The 23,187-nt window shown below is 47.7% G+C and overlaps 1 protein-coding gene across 1 annotated transcript in view; it reads left to right on the top strand.

Annotated features, from left to right (window-relative positions):
* Positions 1 to 469: 469 nt before the first annotated feature.
* Positions 470 to 23,187, top strand: part of UNC5A (unc-5 netrin receptor A) — a 107,637-nt gene continuing 84,919 nt past the window's right edge. Inside the window, 1 exon segment of the mRNA XM_015412505.1 lies at positions 470 to 572. Coding sequence (XP_015267991.1) covers positions 470 to 572 — 103 coding nt within the window.

Below are 23,187 nucleotides of genomic sequence, written 5' to 3'. Positions count from 1 at the left end.
CGCGGACAAGGTGCTCGCAGCCAACCCAGCGCTGCCTGGCAGTGAGAGAGAGAGAGGGAGGGAGGGAGAGACGGAGACACACACACACACACACTCGGCACACACGCACAGTCGCGCCGCGGCGACCGGCCGGCGAGGGGGTCTATGCGGCTGTCCGGCGCGGATCTCCGAAGCGGGCTGTCGGACCGAGCCGCCCCCTTCCCGCCGCCCCCCAGATCGCTCCCCCTGGAGCCCCGGCGGCGGCGGCGGCGGCGGGTCCGTCGGGCCACGAGCATCAGATGGAGCGTGCTGGGAGCCCGAGGCGGGCTGGGGCGCTGAGTGCCTCCGAGGTGCCCTGAGTTGTTGCGGCAGCTGCGCGGAGCAGACTCCAGCTGGGACCTTCGTCGTCTCCTCCTCCTCCTCCCCCCCCCACCGCCCCGGCCGGGTCCCGTCCCGTCCTCACCGCGATCCTCTCCTCCCCTGCCGAGGGATGGCTTTATGGCAGCAGCTCGGAGCCGGTGCCCGCGTGGGCACGGGGCTGTGGCATGTCCTGCTGGCTGGCACGATCCTCACTAGCCACATTCAGCCCAACGGTGAGTCACAGCGATTTTCACGCGCCGTGTCTTGGTCGGTCTCCTTGGGCAGCGTCTCCGGAGCTCCGCTCCCCTGCCTTCCTTGACGGGGAAGGGGGGAGGCGCGAGATCGGGGGGGGGGACACACGAAGCTGGAGGTTCGACGGGGTGGTCGGCACCCAGCGGGAGAACCGGCACTGGCGAGGGGCGCATGCTTGGCAGGGGACGCGGAGGCTGGCACGGGTAGCTGGAGATACTGAGGTTCGGCAAAGGGCACGCGATCGGGCAGGCGGCATGACAATAGGACTGGGCACGAATGTGCTCCATGGAGGCAACGGAACTTGGCAAGGGGGCATCGAGCTCCGCGGGGAGCACTTGGCATCCTAAAGTGTAATAGCAAACTTTCCAGTCTGGTTGCACCCCCTGCTCTGTCTAAAAATAAACCCCCCACTGGGCTAAATGCCAGGTGCCCCTCTCCCTCCACCACCCTACCCTGGCACTGCCAAGAGCTGTGTTGTTGCAGGAAGGTCCTTTTCTGGGGCTCCATCCTGAGATCTCACTTGTGGGTTGACCCACTGCTCTTGTTCTCTCACTGAGCTGGATGCTAACTGCAGAGCTGGGGGAGGACTGCCTTTGTGCCCCCTCCCCACCCGTCCCTTGCCTCCTGCTGCTTCTCTTGGTTTCGGCAGATCTTTGGCTCCTGTTTCTCAGACCCGGCAGACAGGATGGATGAAGGGGTTTTGTAGCAAGGAGACAACATTGCATGACTTCTAGTCTCAGCAGGACAACTGCAAACAATGCCGGGGTGGGACTTTAGCAACTATTGTGTCCAGTTGTTGGCATGGAAGCCTCTGGCAAGGTGACAGACTACGGGGTGTCGATGTCCAGCCTAAAGGGCCTGAATCTGCCATGGACACTCCAAGGTGAGGACTGGAGGGAGGCACAGGGCCTGTGATGTGGCTGTGCCTGGTTATTGTATGTCAAGTGCAGAAATACCAGTGTTGGGAGGGGAACTGCCAATCTGCAATTGTGAGTCTTATCAGAATTTCAGTGTGTCTCTAGAGCATTGGCTAATCTGTGTTTCATGTTCTTCACCAACAATGACACCCACCACCCAGAGCCCATGGGACGGCTGGGCACAAATGCAATTCACTCTTCGCAGCATGGAAGCCTAGAACAAACAAACAATGCAGCCGCCCAATCCCTGTGAGGCAGGGCAGATCTTATTCCCAGAGCAGAGGTGTGCAACTGAGGCCCAAAGCCATAGGGACTTTGCCCAAGGTCAACCAGCAGGTCAATAGCAAAGGAGGGAACAGGAGTGGAATGGCCTGCCTCAGTCCTGTGCCTCTCTCTTTTCCATCAGGGCCCAAAGAAACTGACACAGCACACAGGTGTTTCTGGAATTGCTTCTTAGAGCCACAGGAACAAAAGGATTTCTAATCTACTACCCCAGCCACTCCGTCATAATGCACCAAAGACACACATAATGCGTGCACACACACACGCGATCATACATGGATGCATCATGCACACACACTTTGTAGAATCTTCCAAGGACTGAAGGGGTCTTTTGCAAATGAAGAGGCTTCATGCACACAGATTCAAATATATCCAAGGAGTTCATGCACACATGGTAACAGCACATACACAAGAGATAACGGGCACACATGGTGGATGTGTGCACGACAAATGTCCACACACATATGTGCACTGCAAATCCTCATGGCAATCAGAATTCCTCTTTAGGCGACATGCCTTCAGTCCCTCATGGCCACACTCTTGTGTTCCACAGAGTCACTCAATTCTGTCCACAGGCAGAGAATATCTGGCAGTGAGGGATATTCACTCTCCACAAAACAGCCATCACCAACTGCACAAACAAGCCCCCCATTGTACGGCTGCACAGTGGTTCTTTAAAAATCCCCTCATGGCACAGGCGGCTTTGAAGGAGGAGAGGACCTGGTCCTGGCAAGAGAGAGGAGCATGAGTGGATACTGTTTGCCTTTTCTTTTATCTCTTTCCCACTCTTGTCTATTGCCAGCCCGTGGAGAGCCAGCCAACTATCCAGCAAAGCGGGGGGAGGAGGGGTTGAGTCTTTCAGTCACAAAAAGGGGGACCCACACGGGGAACATTGGGGGGAACAACATGGCGGATGGGGTATCCCACCCGAAGGAAGGCTGTAGATTGCATTCCCTATCTCCTCAGGGTCTCGCTGGCTATGATGCCTGCCTTTCTAGGTGATCGCAGTTTGATTCCACTGCCTGGGGGCTGCACAGTCCTAAAAGGCAGCCAGCTTGTTCCTTGTTGTTCCAGATTCGCAGAAGCCCAGGCCCATTGCACCACCCCCAATTTATTGTGTGATGCTGGGGAATAAGGAAGCCACAGTGCCAGACGCAGACAGGCTCCGTGTAGGAGTTGGAATGAGCTTTGCAGAACTGCTTGACTAACAGTGCAATCAAACCCCATTCACATCAGCGGGTTTAGACCAGAGTGACTCTGCAAAGGGTTGTGCTGTGATTCCAACCCCCCCCCCAGGTCATCCTAACTATTGCCAGTTTTAGTTTCTCATTTTCCCCCAACCCCCTCCTTTAGGATCCTTTAACCTAAAACGGGTTACGTCCATGACCACCACTCCCTCTTCAAATCTTGTCTCTTGGTGTTCGTCACTTGTTCCTTGATGTTAATATCGCTTAATCCACACCTGTCACCAATGTTCCCTCTAAGCTGCGGAGTCTTGTGAGCAAGAATTCTCCTTTGTGAGCTACTGTCATTAAAGTTGTGAGTGAATGATTCGGCTACTGCATAAACGAGTTTGCTCTGGAGACATCCTTCCTGAGCTAAGACAAAAACGTGTGAGCTGGAGGTTAAAAAACTGTGAGCTGGCTCACAGTAACTCAGCTTAGAGGGAACACTGCCTGTCACCCTCTGCTATTTCAGCGCCAGGTTCCCATCCCAGTTCCGACAAGTGGGAGTGCACCATGGGTTCCCATTGAGCTGCATGTCCCTGTTATTACTAGCAGACAGTCCAATATCATACCCTTGTCCTGTACATTAATTGATCCAAAATAACTACAGTTCTCTACTTGTGCACTCCAAATAACCAACCCAGATCAAAATTCCCACTGCACAAGCATGCACTGGAAGGGTGAAATATATTTATCTGTGTGTAACTGATTGTTAATAAAACAGAGGGGAGATAAAAGGGGCCCAAGGACAACTGTTCTGCATTCATATGGATATTGGCAGTTTTTGGCCTTAGGGGATGGGTACATATAGCCAAAGGAGAATCACATTGGAAGTCTCACAGTGGACAGGAGAGTGTTGTGAAACAACATCTGAAGACAAAGGATGCCTCTGAGCTGTGCCTGTGGTGGGATGCAGGAGGTCAGGCACTATGGGAAACATCTGGATCCTGTAATTCAGTTGGCACACTGACGGAATGCTTCTGTATTCAGCAGCCAGGCCTATGCTCCGCCCTGTCTATATACCAGGGGTGGTCAAGATCACCTGCTCCCTTGGCACCCACATATAACCTCTGTTCCCTTCCATAATGTACTCTACAAATCAGGCTGAGTGGAAATGGAAAATCTCACTTCTGCTAATGGGCCAGGGCAAAGTGTAGGGTTGCCAGATCAAAACGCCAGAAGTAAAATAATGTAAAATAAAAAAGGACATTCTCAAGATGTGACTTTTCCCCCACAGAGTTCTGCAGAGGTGTGACACTTAGAAAGTAAAGGGCCATCCCATTCAGTGTCCTTGATTTGCTCTGACTACGGGACAATCTTTATAATAACTGATTTTTTAAAGTAACATCTGGCAACTTTAGGGGAAATGCTCTAGACCAGAGGTGTCAAACTTATTTGTCACAAGGGCCGGAACTAACATAAATGTCACTTCATCAGGCCAGGCCATGTGTGCCATAAAATGTAATCAGGTACCAGATATATTTTACCACCAACCATGACCCATACCCTCTTCAGCAGAGTTCAGGGCCAAACCAGGCCTCGTCGCCACTTGTAGTTACCAACTCTGGGTTGGGCAATCCCTGGATATCTGGGGGAAGACCCTGGGGAGGGCCGGTGTTTGGGGAAGGGAGGAACCTCAGCAGGGGGCATAATACCATAATAATAATAATACCCTAATAATAATAATACCTGAGAGCCAGTTGGGTGTAGTGGTTAAGTGCATGGACTCTAATCAGGGAGAACTGGGTTTGATTCCCCACTCCTCCACTTGCAGCTGCTGGATGAGCTTGGGCAAGCCATAGTTCTGTCAGAGCTGTTCTCTCAAGGACAGTTCTTGAAAGCGCTCTCTCAGCCCCACCTACCTCACAGAGTGTCTGTTGTAGGGAAGGGGAAGGAGTCTGTAAACTGCTCTGAGACTCTGAGTGAAGGGCGGGGTATAAATCCAATCTCTTCTTCTTCTTCTTTTTCTCCTATATTGGCCCTTCTGGTTCAAATCTGGACTGGTTTCCCCCCAGTTGCTTGTGGGCTGGATGAGAGCCCTGGATGGGCCAGTTCCGGCCCCTGGGCCATATGTTTCACATGTCTTCTCTAGACTCTGGTCACCATTTTCTTACTCTCATTCTGTGTTGTGTCCCGTGTGAAGTTCTCTACTGCGAGGAACTCTCTCAGTCACTGGGGGAGTGGGGCAGCTACAATCAGAAGGATCTATAATCAAAAAGACCATTGAGACGTCCTTTTGTTGTCACAGATCAAGAAGTGAGAGAGGCCATTCTCTGAGTAGAATTTATTTATTTTATTTATAGTCCATCTCTCACTGGGACTCGAGGAAGTTTACAACATTTAAAGCAGTGCAATAGTGTAAAACATGCAATAAACAGTGTGATAAAACTGGATTACAAATGTTAGAAAACAATGTAGTAAAAATAAGATAATAATACAGTAATAAGTTGCCCTCTTGAGCAATTCCAGGGAAGGCAAAGGGATGAACTCCTGAACCATGTCCCCAAATTCTGGGATTATATTACAGTTAGAAACCATCCATGAACCAAAGACCTCCTACTGTACAAGTACACAACAAGCGATCAGATGCTAACCCTGAAAGCTCTTTCAGACTAGCTAGAAAATATCTGATAAATACTGTGATGAGGGAAGAAGGGAGGGAGAGCCCCAGGAAAATTCCCAGTTTGCTGTCTGGTTTCAGCACACCAGATGCTCCTCACATACATTATGTCAGCATCTCTGTACCGAAATGGTATAGCATATTACAAGGCTGATATCTAAACATGAGGCACCATAACATGGGGAAGGGTGAAGCACATATACTGCCCCAAGTGCCTTAGAGGAATGTACTAAATTGAGAGATTTCCAACAATGGCACAAAATCCCCCTTTCCCTGTCTACAGAAACATGAACAATCTGCAGAAGTCAAGCTGAGATCTGTTGTCAACTAGGGGTGTATTAACAGATTTGGAAGGCTTCTTTATGACCATGTGTGCATTATGTGTCTTAGTTAGGATGGGGCAGAGATTACAATAGGAGATCTGTCAAAACTGAATTAGGATTATTTAATACCTGTCCAGTATGGGGGTAAAAAGAGGGGGAAAGAAGCTAAGTGGCATAATAGATTATACTGTCCTATTATATTGGCATTCCCTAGCCTGGATGGGACCCTTATGCATTTCAGCATCTTGGTCCCTGCTTCTGGCAGGCATTAAAAACATGAGTGTCATGATTCGCCTTTTAAAATGGGGAAAAGGAAAGGAAAATGCAGAGAGGTCTCCATGGGTCTATGCAAAACATCTAGAGAGGATTTAGAGGCTAGCCGCATGATAGCACCCTTTTATCCCAGATTAATCACAATCACCAGCATGGATTAAAATCACCACTTTGCCTTTTATTGTGTGTTCCCAAAATTACTTAACATTTGCTAACCACCCTTTGTTTGTGTAATTAGTGTGGCTAAAACACAGGAACAGGATACATTCCCTCCCTCCCTCCTCTTTTTCAATGCATATTTAAAGGAGTGTTCTCACAATTCTGTTCTAATCTGTGTTTTCGATTCTGGACTAATTAACCCAAGTGTTCCTTACAATCATCAACAGGTATTACAATCACATTCCATTCTTGGAACACTCTTTGGAAGAGAAGGCGGGGGAACCCACCCCATTTCAGGCATCCAGATTATAGAGCAGTTGAATGTGCTTAAAGTGTATGCAGGGTTACATTATATTATCTAGTAAATATCCCTTTAAGGCATAGGCAGTTAGTGCTACTTTTGTGTGTGTAGACCTTTGCCACACTGCATCCACAGCTGTGCTTATATTGCAAAAAATGTGCTGGTTAAAATGTGTTAATAAATCAGAAAGAATATAGCGAAACTGTAAGAATGACTGGAGGGCTGGGAGCCCCTTCCTTACCAAAGCAGTTCGATCTGTTTAGTCTCTCCAAGAGAAGGGTAAAGGGTGACTTGATCACAATCTCTAAGTACCTACATGGTACGGAAAGAGATTTCTGACAGTAGACGGCTCTTTAATGCAGCAGACAAAGGCAGAATGAGAGCCCCTGGCTGAAAGCTGAAGGCAGACAAATTCAGACAAGAAATTAGGTGCAGATAAGCTGTACCCTCTTAGCACGGAAAAGAAAGTAACCATTGGAACAATCGAGCTAGAGAATTGCCAGAATCACCACTGCTTGTTACAATAAAGCCCTCTTTCACAATAGCTCCTTATGGTGGAACGAGGTATGCGCAAGATCTCTTACCCTTATGTTCCCAGCAATGTGAACACCAGATGCCTTTGAGTGTCTTTGGGGTGGTGTCAGTTAAGTAACTTGTGCTAAAATGATTTTTTGTTGTTGCTCCTTCCTGGTTTATGCTGGTTCCAGATTCAGCGCTCGCACAGGGAAGTAAAATGGTGACAAAAGGGGATAGTTTCTTCTGTTCTTGTTCCAGAGAGGCAGGACTAAAATGATAACATTTTTAGGTCCTGTGCCTAGTTTATGCAGGAACACACAATTGGCAATGTCACAGTTTTCCAGTCTACAATCCTAGGGTTTGGGTTTACCAATTTCCATCTTGCTCCAATTCTTTGAGAGGTCACGAAGGAGGTGCTTCAGGACTTTCCCTGGGCCCTGCTATACAATCCACTTAGGCCCCTTCTCATACCCTATGCCAGTCAATCCCACGCCATTAGGTATGGGCAGATCCAGTGTGGTTCTTTCCTGCCTCTCCTAGTACAGTGAGGATCAGGCAAGAAAGACCCAGGCAATCTGCCCTGTACTCACAAGTGATACACTTATTCCCCAGCAGTATATTTTTGCCATTTGTTGTGTATGTGAAGGGGCTTCAGAAGACACTCAGCCAGATACAATAATCTCTAATAGTATAGATTTGGCTTCATTCTCAGTATTTCCTTTGCTGTGTGGAGCTGTCCTACAAATCTCCATCTCACAGCTGGCAGTTCTGAGTAACCCTGACCACACCATAACAGTTACTTTTGAGGGTTGACCGAAGTATAAAGTTCTCTAAGGCCACCATATGGTCAATGTAGCAACAAGCACTTAGCAACAGAACTTCTCTTGGCCTTCTCCCATAGAACATCATGACAAAGCCAGCCTAAGTCTCCAGGCTTGGGAGATTTCTGCTTCTCCGACCTTGATATGAGCTGTCAGAATTCACTTCTTCCACCCAGATCTCCAGCACCAGCATCATTTTTTGATACTGATAACATTTTTTTTTCTTACACAGCAAGGCCCTAAACAGATGGGTCAATTCTGCCATTTCATTTGTGCACCAACCTTCCCACCCTTTCAAATATGAGATCTCAGGATATCCAGATATCAAGAATTGGGCCCCAGCTGTTCTGGTTCAGACCAGACATTCAACATTAAAGGGTACTGGTTTCAGACAACTGTCTTGAGGTTTGTTCACACAATCAGTTATTTTAGGATAATAATCCCTTATCTTTCTTCCTTCCCTGATGCATCTTAAGGCGATGAATCAGAAGCCTGTTGAAAGAGAGGCTGGAAGGGGGCCTCGCAAAATAAAAATCTCTCTCCTCATTTCTCTTTCATCCCCAAGATAAGTAATCATGCAAACGGTAGTGGAGCTTTGTTTTATTTATGGCATTTTTAGCCCAGTTTTCTTCCAAAGGAACTCGAGGCAGGTTACAGTATCATATGCTTTATCTTATTTGCAAAGCTGATGGATTGCAAAGTTCCCTCCGAACCTAAGTGACCCGTGAATGACTAAGACAGCAAGCACAGGTTGTGGGCTCCCACACCCTGGGATTCCCTGTCCAGGTAGACAGTGATGACTGATTTAGGACAGCAACACTGATTCAATAAGTTCTGAAACAACCAAGGGTATTCACATTCATGTAAGCAACAACCACATTAAGGATGATGCGCTTCACAAGTAAGCATTTCTACAGAACTTTGTTAGTATCCTTTTGTTAGCCTGTATCTGCTGGGATCTCAGTCTGGAGTCTCTTCCACTAATGCGTTACTGATGCTCCCCAACCTGGTCTGTACACTCAGTTGTTTCAAATCCATATTCCTCCTGTACCACATTAACAGCCCTGACCTGGAAAGCCCACCCTTGCCCAATCTCCTCCACTAAGGAGGGTTGGCCCTGTAGTTCCAGCCCCCCTACTCTCCCAGCCCCTGCCATTTTGCAGGGCTTTTTTTGTAGAAAAAGCCCAGCAGGAACTAATTAGCATAATAGGCCACACCCAATAGCATAAACTCGTTAGCATATTGGGCCACACCCTAACAGCACAGCTCATTAGCATATTAGGCCACACCCCCATGTTACCAGAAGTGTGGTCATCCAGCCACACCCACCTTTTGCTTCTTATTCTGTTTACTTTGTTTATTGTCAAAACCCAGGGGTTTTTTTGTAGCAGGAACTCCTGTGCATGTTAGGCCACACACCCCTAATGTAGCCAATCCTAATGAGTTTCTGCTGTTGGGTGTGGCCTATTATGCTAATGAGTTCCTGCTGGGCGTGGCCAACTCGGGAGCCAGCCGGAACTCCGTTCCTGTGCGTTCCTGCCCAAAAATAGACCTGCTTTAGTATTCCTTTGTCAGGAAGATGCTCCAATCCTGTGATCCTTTCAGTGGCCAAGTGCTGCCTCTTCTCCAGCCTGGGGTGATTAATACGTTTCCCTAAAGTCTCAAAGTCTGCCCCTGGCCCCATATTCAGACTGAGGAGGCTGCCAGAAATGAGTGGATATTTCTTCATTATACACAAACATTTTATTTTATTTACTTCATTAAGATCCTAGTCCAATACTCTAACTGCTATGCAGTGCTGGGATATATTGTTCAGGCTTATCATATCCCATGCCTTGGTATCTGAGCATAGGTAAATCTATCTTTTCTGAAATACCATGTGGTACAGACCTCCTGCAACTGAATCACCATTCAGAATGTAGAGGGTCAAAGACATGTTTGAATGATTACGAGCCTAAAAATCGCTCTGCACACAGGAAATTGGAGCACAAACACAAAAGAAGAGTCTCTGTAGCTCAGACCAAAATTTCCATCTAGCCTAGCATTGAGTTTTCAACAGTAGCCAGCCAGCTCTGGGAACCCTGAAAGTAAAGAACCCAACTCCAGCTTGGGAAATTTCTGGAGACTGGGGGGCAATGCCTGGGCAGGATGGAGTCTAGGGAGGGGAGTGAGCTAAGTGGGGATGCAATGCCATAGCATCCACTCTCTAAAGCTGGCATTTCCTCCTCGGGAACTGATCTCTGCAGTCTGAAACTCAGTTGTAATTCTGGGAGAACTTCCAGCCTCCCCTGGAGGTTGGCAACCCAATCTGTAAGCAAGGCTGAATACAACAGTCCTTCTGCACTGTGCATTCCCCTACAACAGGGATTCAGAGTTATGCCACTTCAGAACCTGAGGGAGAAAGGTAGGCTACGCACCTTCTCCCTGACACACTGTCTTTTCGTTGGCATGGAGATTTTCTTTTAATGACAGAGACCAATAGGCCCATAAGATCCTCCTCTCCAACCTGCATTCTGAACTGGTACAATCCAAGAGAGTTGTACCACATGATGGTTTCTGATCGTACAATTCAACTGTGAACTCTTCTCCTGTCTTTCTTGGTCTGAATCGATCCTACAGCCTGAAGGCCCTTTCAAGTGCTAATCCCCTCCTAGTCTAGCGATTTGCTTTGGTTGTCCCTGCATTAAATGACTACTCACAAGAGGACTGTGCTTTGCATAAAGGGTGGGAGGAGGGGATGGCAAGTTGATATCGAAAATGACCTGGCATTCTGCTTGGGGGATGGCTTGGGAACAGGCTGCTTAGACAAACTGGCAATCAGTCCTTCTAATGAGATTCTAGACAGTGGCAAGTGCAGCCCCAGGTTAGATTTGGCATCTGGGGGGGGGGGGTTTCCATTGCCTACTAGGTCTCATTCTGCTGATTTCTGTATGACTGATGGTGTGAGAATCAGGGCAGGTGTGCCAGCACAAGTGTGTCTAGCAAGGTAGATTGCTGTGCTTCCGTATGTGTTAGTATATGAGCAGAGCGAATCTCTGTTGGTATGTGCCGGGGAAGGGGGAGTCTGTAGTAGCAGCTTGTGTTTATATCTCTAATCTGGGTTTTGGATTAGCATGTGGTGTTTAATGACAGCCAGGAGTAAGGACAGGGGGCTGGGAGTGACAAACAGATACAGCCAAGAAACGGTGGTGTCTATTTTTGTTTGTTTGTTTATTAGCAGCATCTACATTCTCTGACCCAAGTCATAGCAGCTCAAACTCTCTGTATTCTGCCATACATAGGGTCAATTTTCATTGGGTGGGACAGAATCAAGTAAAAGGGGCAGTTAAAACATCCCAGATTCATGTCTGATCTCTGTCCACAGAGCTGACAAAGAAAGTTGTGTGCAGACAGGATCCTTTCTCTGCACAAGTGACATATGAGGGAATCCATGCCACCTGGGCTTGACAGGGACTTGGCTCAAGGCCTATCCCCCTGTCCAGCAAGGGCTAGAGCCAGGCAGCTCACTATTTCATATGCAGTAGTGCACAGAGCCCCTACTGGACAAGTATAAACTAAGAAGTCATGGGGCTCTGCCTTTTTGAAGTGGGACTCACCTCTAAACTCACGATACTGTTCAGGACCCACTGCCAAAGTAACTCCACACACTTTCCTCCTTCCCAACATAAAATCCAGAACTCTCACGGAACACTGATAGATCCAGGTGGGTAGCCGTGTTGGTCTGAAGCAGCAACACAGCAACCAGTGGCACCTTCAAGTCCAACAAAGTTTTATTAAAGGCATAAGCTTTCGTGTGCAAGCACACTTCTTCGTATACAGTGAAACAGAATTCCCTCAACCATCACATATAGGAAGGGGAGGGTTAGTTGTCAGGAAGGGCCAATTACAGTCAAGATAATAAGTTTAGTTTATATTGAACCGAAACAAACGGTAACCATACAAACCAAGCTTATTATCCCTGTTTGATTCTTGAATCTGTTAAACATCTTCATTATGCTGTATGATAATTTATTGCTCACCCTCCACCTATATGTATGAACTGGTAAATTTCCATTTTTGTTTCCGTCTCTAACTGGCCTCTCCTGGCAACTAAACCCCACCCACCTTATATGTAATGGTTGAGGAAATTCTGTTTCACTGTATCTGAAGAACTGTGCTTGCACACAAAAGCTTGTACCTTGAATAAAACGTTGTTGGTCTTAAAGGTGCCACTGGACCCAAACTTTTTTCCATTGAACCCTGGTTTATTTTTTTCCTATTTATTTGTGTTTCATCAACATTTCACCCATTACACAACGGTTTGCATTTCATCAATATTTCACCCATTACACAAAGGCAATCCTTAATTTGCCATCAAGCCTCCTCACCCAGCTCACTTTCTCTTTCCTTTGGGTCGCACAACCCACCTGCCAGAGAATCACAATCCACTTTTGGATCCTGACCCACCATTTAAAAACCACTGCTCGAGGGTATTTTTACACACGGCAAGAGATTAAAGGTATTGGCATGCACACGATTCAGAAAATCCATTGTATCTCTCAAATAAGATGTGGTACAAGGGACAAATGGTTTAAAAAAAGAATCTAAGTACACAGAATCCATAAAGGTACTTCCCCACCTCCTGGTAGACCCATTGTCTTGGGTTGTGGTTCTATTTTGGAACCTCTGGCAATGTACTTAGATTCTTTTTTAAAAAAAACCATTTGCATGCAGATGCCAATGGTAGGATAGAATGTGGATGAGAAACAAGTAGGCATTCCATTCGAACTGCAGAAATAAGAAACACAAACACAGCACGTGCATGAAAGCAGCCTTTGAAGAGGGTGGCGGGTGTTTGCTTTGAAACGGAGGGAGAACCGAGACACCTCCACAACGGGGCCTGTTGCTCGTCATACCAGCACCAGACATTCCTTAGAGCTTGACCAATCCCAGCCTCACATAATCTATATACATGTTTTGGGCCATGAACATCACTGTGGTTTATAAGAATGTGGTCTGAAAGAGACCAAGGAGATGAGGGAAAGTCGGGGAAGGTGCTAATTGCACAAGGACTTTACTGTCAACATTGCCTTACTTCACAAGTCTGCCAGCTGTGTGAAGGCTCCATCTTCACAGGGTGAATTTTGCAAAGCAGGTCAGGGCAGAGAACAAAGACAACGTGTGAGAAGCTGGAAGATGACCTGCTGGAGCATATGGAGCTGAACAGCCCTGAAATGAAAAAAAGTTCGTGGGTTTAAAAAAAAAAATCACTCACAAATAGGGAGCGCCTATGTTTCTTCGCCCACTCTGGCCAGTTCAGGCACTTTATCTAGCATCCCATCTCCTTTGGCTCAAGGGACAAACAGACCGAAGGTATGGGGTGTGTGGTGAGAGAGCCCTCTCTCCCTGATGTGGGGCATGGCAGGGAACCTGCTGGCAGGCCCCGGCTGTGTGTGGAGGGAGCCTGCAAAGGCTGCCTCTGACTACTGCAGCAGCCCCCTCCTCCTCCTCAAGGCCTGTGTCTCCTCCTCCTCCTCCTCCTCCTCTCCACTCTGAGGCTGGAGGGACCAGGACTCAGGGTGACCTTGAGGTTCCAGCAGGAACGTTATTGAATCCAAGCGTTTGATCCTCAGCTGCAATTAAAGGAGAGGCAGAGGATTTGCTTGGCCTCCCAGAGACATGGCAGCACTCCCTGCTGGATCGCCCACTGTGCCGCATGTGGTCCAGGAGAGTTTGCGAGGGAGGAAGACGAGATGGGGGAGGGGGCAGGCCAGAAGATGAGCTCCCAGCTGAGCAGCCCTTCCTACCCAGAGCCTCGGTGGTTCCCTTCCCTCCCCCAGCCCTGCTACTACCCCTTAGTCCCCCAAGCAATTCTTCCCTGCAAGGGCTGTACCTGCTCTCAGCACAAAGTCTTGTTCCTTTGTGCCTCTCGGTCTGAACCCACCTCCCTTCTGCCCTTCCTCCTCCTCCTCTCTGTGATTTCAACTCTGAGCTCTGCCCCACCCCGTCTCCAACTCGGCTGCTGCCCCTAAATCTGGGACAGGTGGAAATGGCTGTGGCAAGCGGTTGCTGAGGTGAGTGGTTGCCACGGCAGCGCGGCTGATGCCTGACGACCGGGAAGCATCTGCCATTAATCAGGGCAATAAGTGGGTCTCTCAAGGCAGGATGCATGGTGCAGATCGGCAATTAGCAAGGGCGGCCTCCCTGTAATGAGCAATTGTGGTAACAAGGGGGAACGAGCAGAGAGGCAGGCGGACGGAATGCCCAACAGACCCTTCCCCCCCCCCTTGCATGCCGGTGTGCGAGGGAGCTGTTAGCGGCTTCTCCGCTGAGCTTGTTCAAGCCCAGCTGCCTATTCCCCAATTAGCCCAATGCCCTTTCCGCTACCTTGAAGTTACCAATGTTGGTTTCAGCCTGGCCTTTTAAGAAGCAGCTTTTAATGTATTCAGAGGCAACTGGGGAGAACCTGAGTTAAGTTCTGACTGTCAGAACTGTAGCATATATGCTGGGTCTCTTCACTCCAACACCATCATGAACCCCTGGCAACATTAAAGAGGCGAATGGGCACAGGGAATTGTTGTGGACAGTGGGGATTTATAGGTTTTCTGGCTATCCTTCCTCCATTTCCAAGCTCCAGTCCTTCACAGTGCCATCTGCTGCTACATCCTCTCTGCCCCAGGAATCAGCAGTGATCGACCAAGCTTTTGCAGCAGCAAGCTCTGCTCCATGCTGCCACCTTCTGAGTGCCCATCAGGCTGCTGGTATCTCTCTGGTACACGCCATTCATGCTGAGACTTGAGGCTGTGAGGCGGTTAACCTGGGCCTCGGATTGTAGGTGAGGACTGACATAACAGACTGCTCCTCTATACAAAAAAAAAAGTGTTCTTGTTACGAGATGCTCTTCTGTAGAACACCTGGTGGTTTCTTTGTCTGACTGGTTTGGCTGGATGTTTATACAACCAGGCTGCAAGCAACAGAGTATCACATTGGCACTGACAGGCAGGCATCATGAGACACCCTCACATACACACACACACACAGAAGGAGCAACATCTCCTTCCTTCTGAAAAGAAAGACAGCATTAGAAAGAACTCCAGAGGAAAGGACTTTCTCAAGGCTGGGAGGGGACAGGGAAGGAGTAGGCCAAGCAGATGTGGTCTTTGAAGGAAAGCCAGTGTCAAGGAGGAGGAGGAGATTGGATTTATACCCCGCCCTTCACTACCCAAAGGTCTCTCAGAGCGGCTTACAAACTCCTTTCCCTTCCCCTCCCCACAACAGACACCCTGTGGGGTAGGTGGGGTTGAGAGAGCTCTTGACAGAAACTGCTCTTTTTCAAGGACAGCTCTTATCAGAACTATAGCTTGCCCAAGGTCATCCAGCCAGGTGCAAGTGGAGGTGTGGGGGAATCAAACCCGGTTCTCCCATATTAGAGTCCGCGCACTTAATCACTACACCAAACTGGCTCTTAGTGAAGAGGAATGGTACAGCCAGCAGAGGGCAGAAGATCAGTGTGAACCCAGGAGCTAAACCATGCAAAGACACATGGATAAAGAGGTGAGCCCTTCTTCACTGTGTCACCTAAGATGAGCAGGGGAGTTTAGATAGATCCCAGGAGTCACAGTGCCTACTGTTTTCAGTTTCAAGGACATAGCTGGTCACAACCCTCCACATAAACAGGAGTCTTGTGGCATCTGAAAGACTAACGTTTTTTTATTCCCGCACATGGTGTTGAGTAACAGCCAAAGAAGTGGCCTCCAGTCCATAAAAGGGGATGCTGTAATAAAAATGTGCTAATCTTTAAGGCGCTGTAAGATTTCTGTTTATTTTTGCTGTAACAGATAAACAATGACTACCCCTCTGGTTCCCTCCAGAAAGACAACTAAATACTAGGAAGGCGGGATCTGGCTTCACCTTCTCCCTGGTATTCTAGTGGAGCATTCAGTTATGATGAGCTGCTACCTGCATTCTGAAGTGGTACAGCACAGATATGGCTATACCATCTCAGTAAGAACTAGGTCTAAGAAAGTTCAGTAGGAAGCAGAAATTGGAGTTCAGCTCCTTATTGGGCATATGCATATGATGAGCTGTTGGGACAGCACTGGCCTCAGTCCTCGCTGCTGTGACTTGGTCCAAAGCTAAGCCACAGCCACTAGCTATCTAGTTGGCACAGGATGTCATGGGTGGGCTTTCCATTTGAAGGTGCCTGCATAATCTAGTGACCAGGTCTATAGTTCAGAAAGAATATGGGGGTAACCTGGCTTATTTCCTAAGATATTTAACATTTGCAAAAATCAGAAGGTAAACTTTCATGGCATGGAGCAAGCACAATCCTATTTTTCCATCAGTTAGGGCATGTATAACAGAGGGACAGAGGATTTGCATTTCCTTCCAACTTCTTTTGTTTTCCCTTGCTCAGATCTGGTGCTATGCTTAAAAGTATGCTTGTGAACACTTACTTTTAAATAAATACCTTAAACTTATGATGCTGGTAGTACTTCTCTGTACCACATAGACCTCCAACCAGTTTGGACATGCTATTCTAAAGGGAGCTCCAGGGAGCGGTTGGCAAGCAGCATTCCCCAGAAGCACACAAAGCAGTAGGCTGTCTCGATGGTAGTCAGGCACTAGGCTTTTATAACTCTCCACAGAGTTCCCAGTACCTTCAAACCTTGCCCCAGCTCTCCCAGGCCAGCCACATGTTCAATGGCCACATGCTTGCAGACCAGAACAGTGTCCTCCTCATCCAAGCATTCCCAAGAAAAAAGAGCTGTTTGCTGTTGCAGGGAAGTTTTATTAACTCTTTATCTCCGCCCACTTAACACCAGTCAACCCAGGTCAAGGCTTCTTTTCCTGTTGCCTCCAGGAAGCTGCTTCCTGAAGCCTATCTAGCATTTTACACCTCCACACCTCTTCTCTCTGCCTGAAGAGGGGAGGGGGGAGAAGGGGGAAGTCTGAGCCTCCCATTGTCTCTATTACCATTTCTTTAGAGGTGTGCCTGGAAAGTCATTGATGGACTTCCACCCTCCCAGCGGGGTGGGGGTAGGGGGAACCCTTTTAAAACACTAAGTGGAAGCTTGCTGCTTGCCAGCCTCCCTCCAGGAGAAAATGCATTTCTTCACACAGATCAAACTGCTGTTAAAGGGATATAGCTATGGGGTGGGTTCACAAGTTAGTCACCCTATGATCAACGAGTTCAAAGTAACTAGTTACTACAAGACAGGAGATCAATGGCCTCCTCACTCAGTAACAATGGAGGGATGTGAGGTGTTGTGGCTAGACTCTCATACTAGGATCTAGGAGACCCAGGTTCAAATCCACACTCTGCCATGCAAGCTTGCTGAGTGACTTTGGGTCAGTCACACACACTTAGCCTAACCTACCTCATAGGATTGTTGTGAGGATAAAATGGAGGAGAGAAGCCTGAAGTCAGCTGCCTTGGGTCCTCACTGAGAAAAAAGGCAGGAGATAACTGAAGTGAATAAATATAAATGCCCCACAATACTCGTTCTCATTAAGTACATTTGCTTTGGCATTGTGCCATGCAGTGGGATCTGAACATTTTAAGGCAAAAGTCCCAGCAAGTGCTGAACACGACCTCCATTTTAGGGGTTTCCGGGTGGTCTTTCGTAGCCCAACCCAGCCATTCACTTGTGGTTGGAAGGGGGGCCTCGCATAGATCTTTCCAGCCTCTGGTGCTGGCTAATTGCATGTAATGGGAGAAGTGTTATCAGCTGAAATACTTAATTAGCTAAATTCCATTGTGATGCAAAACTGCCACTGACAAATTCATTTATAACAATCACTGACTTAATCAGTACTTGGCCCTGCAATTTATTGTGTGTACAACAGGAGGCTGGGAACCAACTTCAGCCTCATGAGTAGAACTCAGCTTGGCTCCCTCGGCCTAGCAGCGTCTGGCAGCAAGAAGTACTGCATAAGCCATGCGAGAACGGCACTGACTGTGTGAAAAGAGTCCCCAGCTCCTCCAAGCGGCCGGAGTGAGGAAACGGGTAGAGGGAGAAAGGCCGCTCCGGTTGGGCACCTGGGCAAGATTTTATTTATTTAAATTATTTATATGCTACATTTCTGTCCTATGTACCAAAATGGTATAGACATGTTTTAAATAAATCATACAGGCAAGGAGTGTGACATCAAAAGAGACCGCGTGACACACTGTGCCTGAAATGGAGGGAAAGTAGACAGATTTATTCTGATAGTGGATAAGAAATTAACAGTCCCATCCTTTGGGATTACATCTCCTGGTATACCCCCCCAGAAGAGTGTTATGCTCAAGTGATCAAAATCTGCTGGTGATCCCTGCCCAAAGAGTGTCCGGCTTGCCCTGGCTCTACATGGTGAAACACTCTTCCGGGTGAGATCCAGGCCCTGCGGGATTTAATGCAATTCCAGAGGGACTGCAAAACAGAGTTGTTCTGCTGGGTTTATGGTTGAGGGCAGCAACAGATGTCCATCTCTAGCCTCCTGCTCTTCTCCCCTCCCCCTTTCCCCCCCTTCATATCAGACAGATTATAAATCACCCCCCCTGCAATTTTATGCCATCTTTTAACTGTATTGTTGGATTGTATTTTATTTTATTATATTTACTGGATTTATTTTATTTAGAATTATTAATGTATTAGATTAATATGCTTTATTAATGATGTCACCGACGCTGAGCCTGGACATAGGGAGGGCAGGCTATAAATCGAATAAATCAAATCAAATTAGAGTTACCCCCTTTCATTGGAATCATTGGGCACAGAAGGGTGTAACTCTGATGTCCCTATAAGTGGACTGAACAATGAGCTTAGGGCATGAAGGCCAAACGTGACATCTGACCAGGGCTTAATTTCTGTCGGGGCTCAGCCAGTCTCCAAATCAGTTTTCAACCCCAGAGCGGAGTCCTTTGAAGTTACAATGAAGAAAAGCATATCTGAGCATGTGCAGAGCATCTTTCCTTCATCAATAAGTAACTATAGTTGGTTCCCAGACACGAAGGAGGGAAAAGCAGAGCTTCCAAGGCATAGGATGCAATGGCATCCAAGGAGGCTTCAGCCTTGGCATCTCTCTTTTTGGAAATTAAGCACCTGGTCATGTCTAATTCCATTCTGGGTGGGCCTCATTTACCCCTGACAGGCAGCTCTTTGGGGGCTGTTCGGACGGAAGCAATACATCATGCCCTATCAATTTCTGAATTGAATTTGGCAGGTGTGTTATGTCTGGCCCAATTTATACATGACCTCGGCTATACAGATACTGCTACAATATTGCTTCCCTGTGGTTAGTTCCCGCTCTGCATTGGTGGCATGTAAAAGTGCCACTTTCTTTGGTTGCCCACGTAGTCCAAGACTCCAGGAAGCAGATCTGTTGTGACAACCATACCACAGAGAGAAAAATGTGTCAATTTGGGCCCTTGAGGGATTTCTTGGAGAAACAGATTCACATTCAGTGGGTGATTCAGAAGCAGTTAACCATGAGGTTGTTTGGCTTGACGTTCCGGAGGACTGCTCCAAGCAGGAAGTAAGACAGAGTGAGCAGAGTTTTTGTAAACCTCTTCATGGTTGATGTGTCCTCCCCACCCCTTTGCTGCTCCTGGCTTCAGACTGGCTGGTGGGCACCATTCCAGCACTGCCAGCCAAGACCTTCCACCAGAGCATCTTGGCCCAGGTGTGACGGATGTGAGCGGTGGTTCATGCAGAATCAATGGCATGAAGAGGGCACAGATAATGTAACAGAAGCCTGTCTAAGGTGTGAAACAATTATGAGGGAAACCCATGTGGGCAGGAGAATACCCATTGCAATGGTAAGAAAATATTTTAGGGACGTCTAATCTTTTTCAAGACGTCTCTGTGGGCATAATGTTTCACACTCCACTCTTCAGTGAACTGCAGGATGTTCCAGAAGAAGCTTTGGGTGCTCTTGTGAGGAAAGAATGCTGGAGATTTGTGATGATCTGTTTATTTGCTAGCATGCAGGTAGAACAGGCAGGAAGCAAGCCAACCAAGAACACAGGCAGTGCTTAGCCCCAAAACTCCATCAGCAATAGCAGCACCTGCAGCCTTTCCTCCAGCCTGTTTCTTGCCAGCCCCTTTCCAGAATTCTCACTCTCTTTACTTTTCTCCCTACATTCAAGGATTGCCAGGTCCTCCCTGGCCACTGGCAGGGGATGGGGGGCAGAGTTGCCAGCTCCAGGTTGGGAAACTCCTGGAGATTTGAGGACAGAGCGAGGACAGGGACTCCCAAAGCATCAGTTTCTCCAGGGAACTGATCTTTATAGTCTGGAGATGAGATGTAATTCTGGGGGATCCTCAAGTCCCACCTGGAAGCTGGCACCCCTAACATCACCCCTCCCCTTAGATCAAAATCCCATCCTTATGTCTAAGCTCCCACCCAAGAAAGTGGCAGTGTGACATTCCTACCTGTCCTCACCTTTTCATACAAAGGGCGGTTCACGTGGACCATCACAGACTAGGCCATGTCAAAAGGCGGACCCTAAAAAATCAAAACAGCAATTTCCCCCCAGTGCTAAAGGAAAGAGAGCCTGAAAAGATGCTCACTGTTTTTTGTTTTTTTTGCGAGGCACAGTTGTTCTGTTAGCAAGATAATTTCAGAATGAGACAAGTGCCACAATCAGTGTTCCCTCTAAGCTGAGTCAGTGTGAGCTAGCTCACACTGACTCAGCTTAGAGGGAACATTGGCCATAATGGCTCATCTTTTATCTGCCAGGACAAATTCACCCCCACACACACCCAAGATAAATGAATTTAGCATATTTCCAGAACAATCCTAGGCAGAATTATGTCAGTCTAGGGATGCCAGCTTCCAGGTGGGGCCCAGGAATCCCCCAGAATTACAACTCATTTCCAGAATGCACAGATCAGTTCCCCTGGTGAAAATGGATGCTCTGGAGGCTGGACTCTATGGCATTGTACCCCACTGAGTTCCCAGTCCCCCCCCTCCAGGCTCCACCCCCAAAATCTCCACCAGTTTCCCAACCTAGAGCGGGCACCCCCACCCCATGGCCAGGAGAACCTGGCAACCCTATTTTCTATGCAGTTAGACTGGAGTAACTCAGCATAGGATTGCACTATTAGAGCACATACTTTAGGTCTCTTTGCCCCTCATTAATTTTCTGATAATCTCATCTGGTATAGTCCCCTCAGCATGCTTGCGAAGAAGTGTAGAGCTGCCATCTGCACCCTCTGGGAGGGGACTCAGATGAGTGGGCTTGAGATGGTAGGACTGTGACTCATGGACCCTGGCTCTGGCTAGGTGTGGTGCCTAATGCACTGGAGGCTGACTCAGGACTCCTCCTGGGTTCTGTCTTAGTTCTGGGGGTGTTTGCTCTGCCACGTTCAGTTACTTGGCTTGTATCTGTTTTGTAAAACACATGCAATGCCTTTTCATGTTGATGTACAAATGAGAAATAGCTCTAGAGGTAAGCACAGCAAGGAGTGTCAGGAGCTCCTTAACAGCAGGGCAGGATTAAAAATGCATTAGCTAGATATGGCACCTGGGCTCTTGCTCTAGACATGGGACGGATGTAAAAAGGAGGAGTTGGGCGGAGGAAGTTCTGTTTCTGATTTTGTTCTTCCATCAGCCCATTCTTTGCCAATGGTGGGGGGGGGGGTTGTGGGATGGCCCTCCTTACTATGTGAAAGAGCCATCAGCCGCATTGTAGGGGAAACATAACACTGCTACATCTGTTCTTCATATTTGGCTTTAAAATCCCTCCCTTTGTAGATAAACCTGAAGGTCTACCACACAGGGGTTTGGAACAGACACCTGCTCAATTTCTCCTCTGTATTTCTCCTCCACACCTAGGATCTTGCATTTTTGTGTTCATTTATTTATATCCTGCTTTTCTCCGCAGTTGGGACTCAAAGAGGCTTGGAACATTGCTTTCCACTCTTCCATTTTCTCACAACAACAACCCTGTGAGGTAGGCCAGGCTGAGAGTTTGTGACCAGCCCCATGAGCTCCCATGGCAGAAGTGGAGATTCAAACTTGAGTCTCTCAAGATCCTAGTCCAACACTCTATCCACTGTGCCATGCCAGATCTTCCCCCTTTTTGCTTACGTGATATGTTTCAAGATATTATTGCTTCCTCTTCCACCCCACTATGATTCAAAGCAGCTTCAGGAGGGCATTTGACAAGGTACTTCAGCCTTCTGTGAGCATGGCCCCTTCTGGTAGCTCCTTGTTGGAATTATTTTGATAAATTCAGCAGAGTATTAAGAGACTGAGTCCATGGTGTGTATTAAAATATAAAAGTTTACTATAAACCTAACATGGGAAAGGGTACACAGGATATAAAACAACAAAGAGCTTATATGCCTACATCCTTACATCTAAAGAGCCGGAATGGCGTCTTCTTCTCTAGTCAAAACAAAGAAACACACAGAAGGGAAGAGAAGCCATAAAATGCTAATACTTGACACCTTCGTTTCCAATCAGAGTAACAAACTAGCTCCAAAGTTCCCAGGCATCCTATAATCTAAATAGATTGGTTACAAACAAACATGTGACTTAACAAGCATCATTAACCCAGTAAATACTGAAGTGTTTTAACTTGTAACATCCAACACTCCTTAAAAGTACCCTCCTTATGGTGTATGTGGGGGTCAGTATGTAGTAAGACATTTTAGGCCTAGACAGGGGTGGTAAGACTGCTTCTGGAGTGTACTTCTTCATTTTGCAAGTGCAGGGTACATGTGATTGAATGCATGTTCCTCTAGTAAAACAAACACACAAAACTAGCATGTCAGGCTGGTAGCCTCCAGATGGGGTATAGGATACTCTTGGAATTGCTACTCATCTTCAGACTACAGAGATCGGTTTCCTGGAGAAAATGGCAGCTTTGGAAGATGGACTCTATGGGATCATATCCCTACTGGGCTCCCTCTCCAACCCAGAAACCACTCCCAAAGAAATCCCCAGGAACTTCCAAAGCCAAAACTGGCAATCCTATGTCAGGAAAACTGTAAACTTAGAACCCTTTCCCTTAACTGCATTGTGTTTGTCACACAGGGACAGGCAGGGCTATTTTTGGGCAGGAACGCACAGGACCGGAGTTCCGACTGGCTTCAGAGTTGGCCACCCCTACTACAGCCAAAACCTCTGTGTGCGTGGCTACAGAGGGAAGGCCTGGAGAGTGACTCCCCCCCCCCGCGACTCCG

This window comes from Gekko japonicus, unplaced genomic scaffold (assembly GCF_001447785.1).
Source record: "Gekko japonicus isolate JY-2015 unplaced genomic scaffold, Gekko_japonicus_V1.1 scaffold100, whole genome shotgun sequence".
NCBI lineage: Eukaryota > Metazoa > Chordata > Lepidosauria > Squamata > Gekkonidae > Gekko > Gekko japonicus.
The sequence above is the reverse complement of the archived record's forward strand: the minus strand, read 5'-3'. Positions and strand labels throughout refer to the sequence as shown.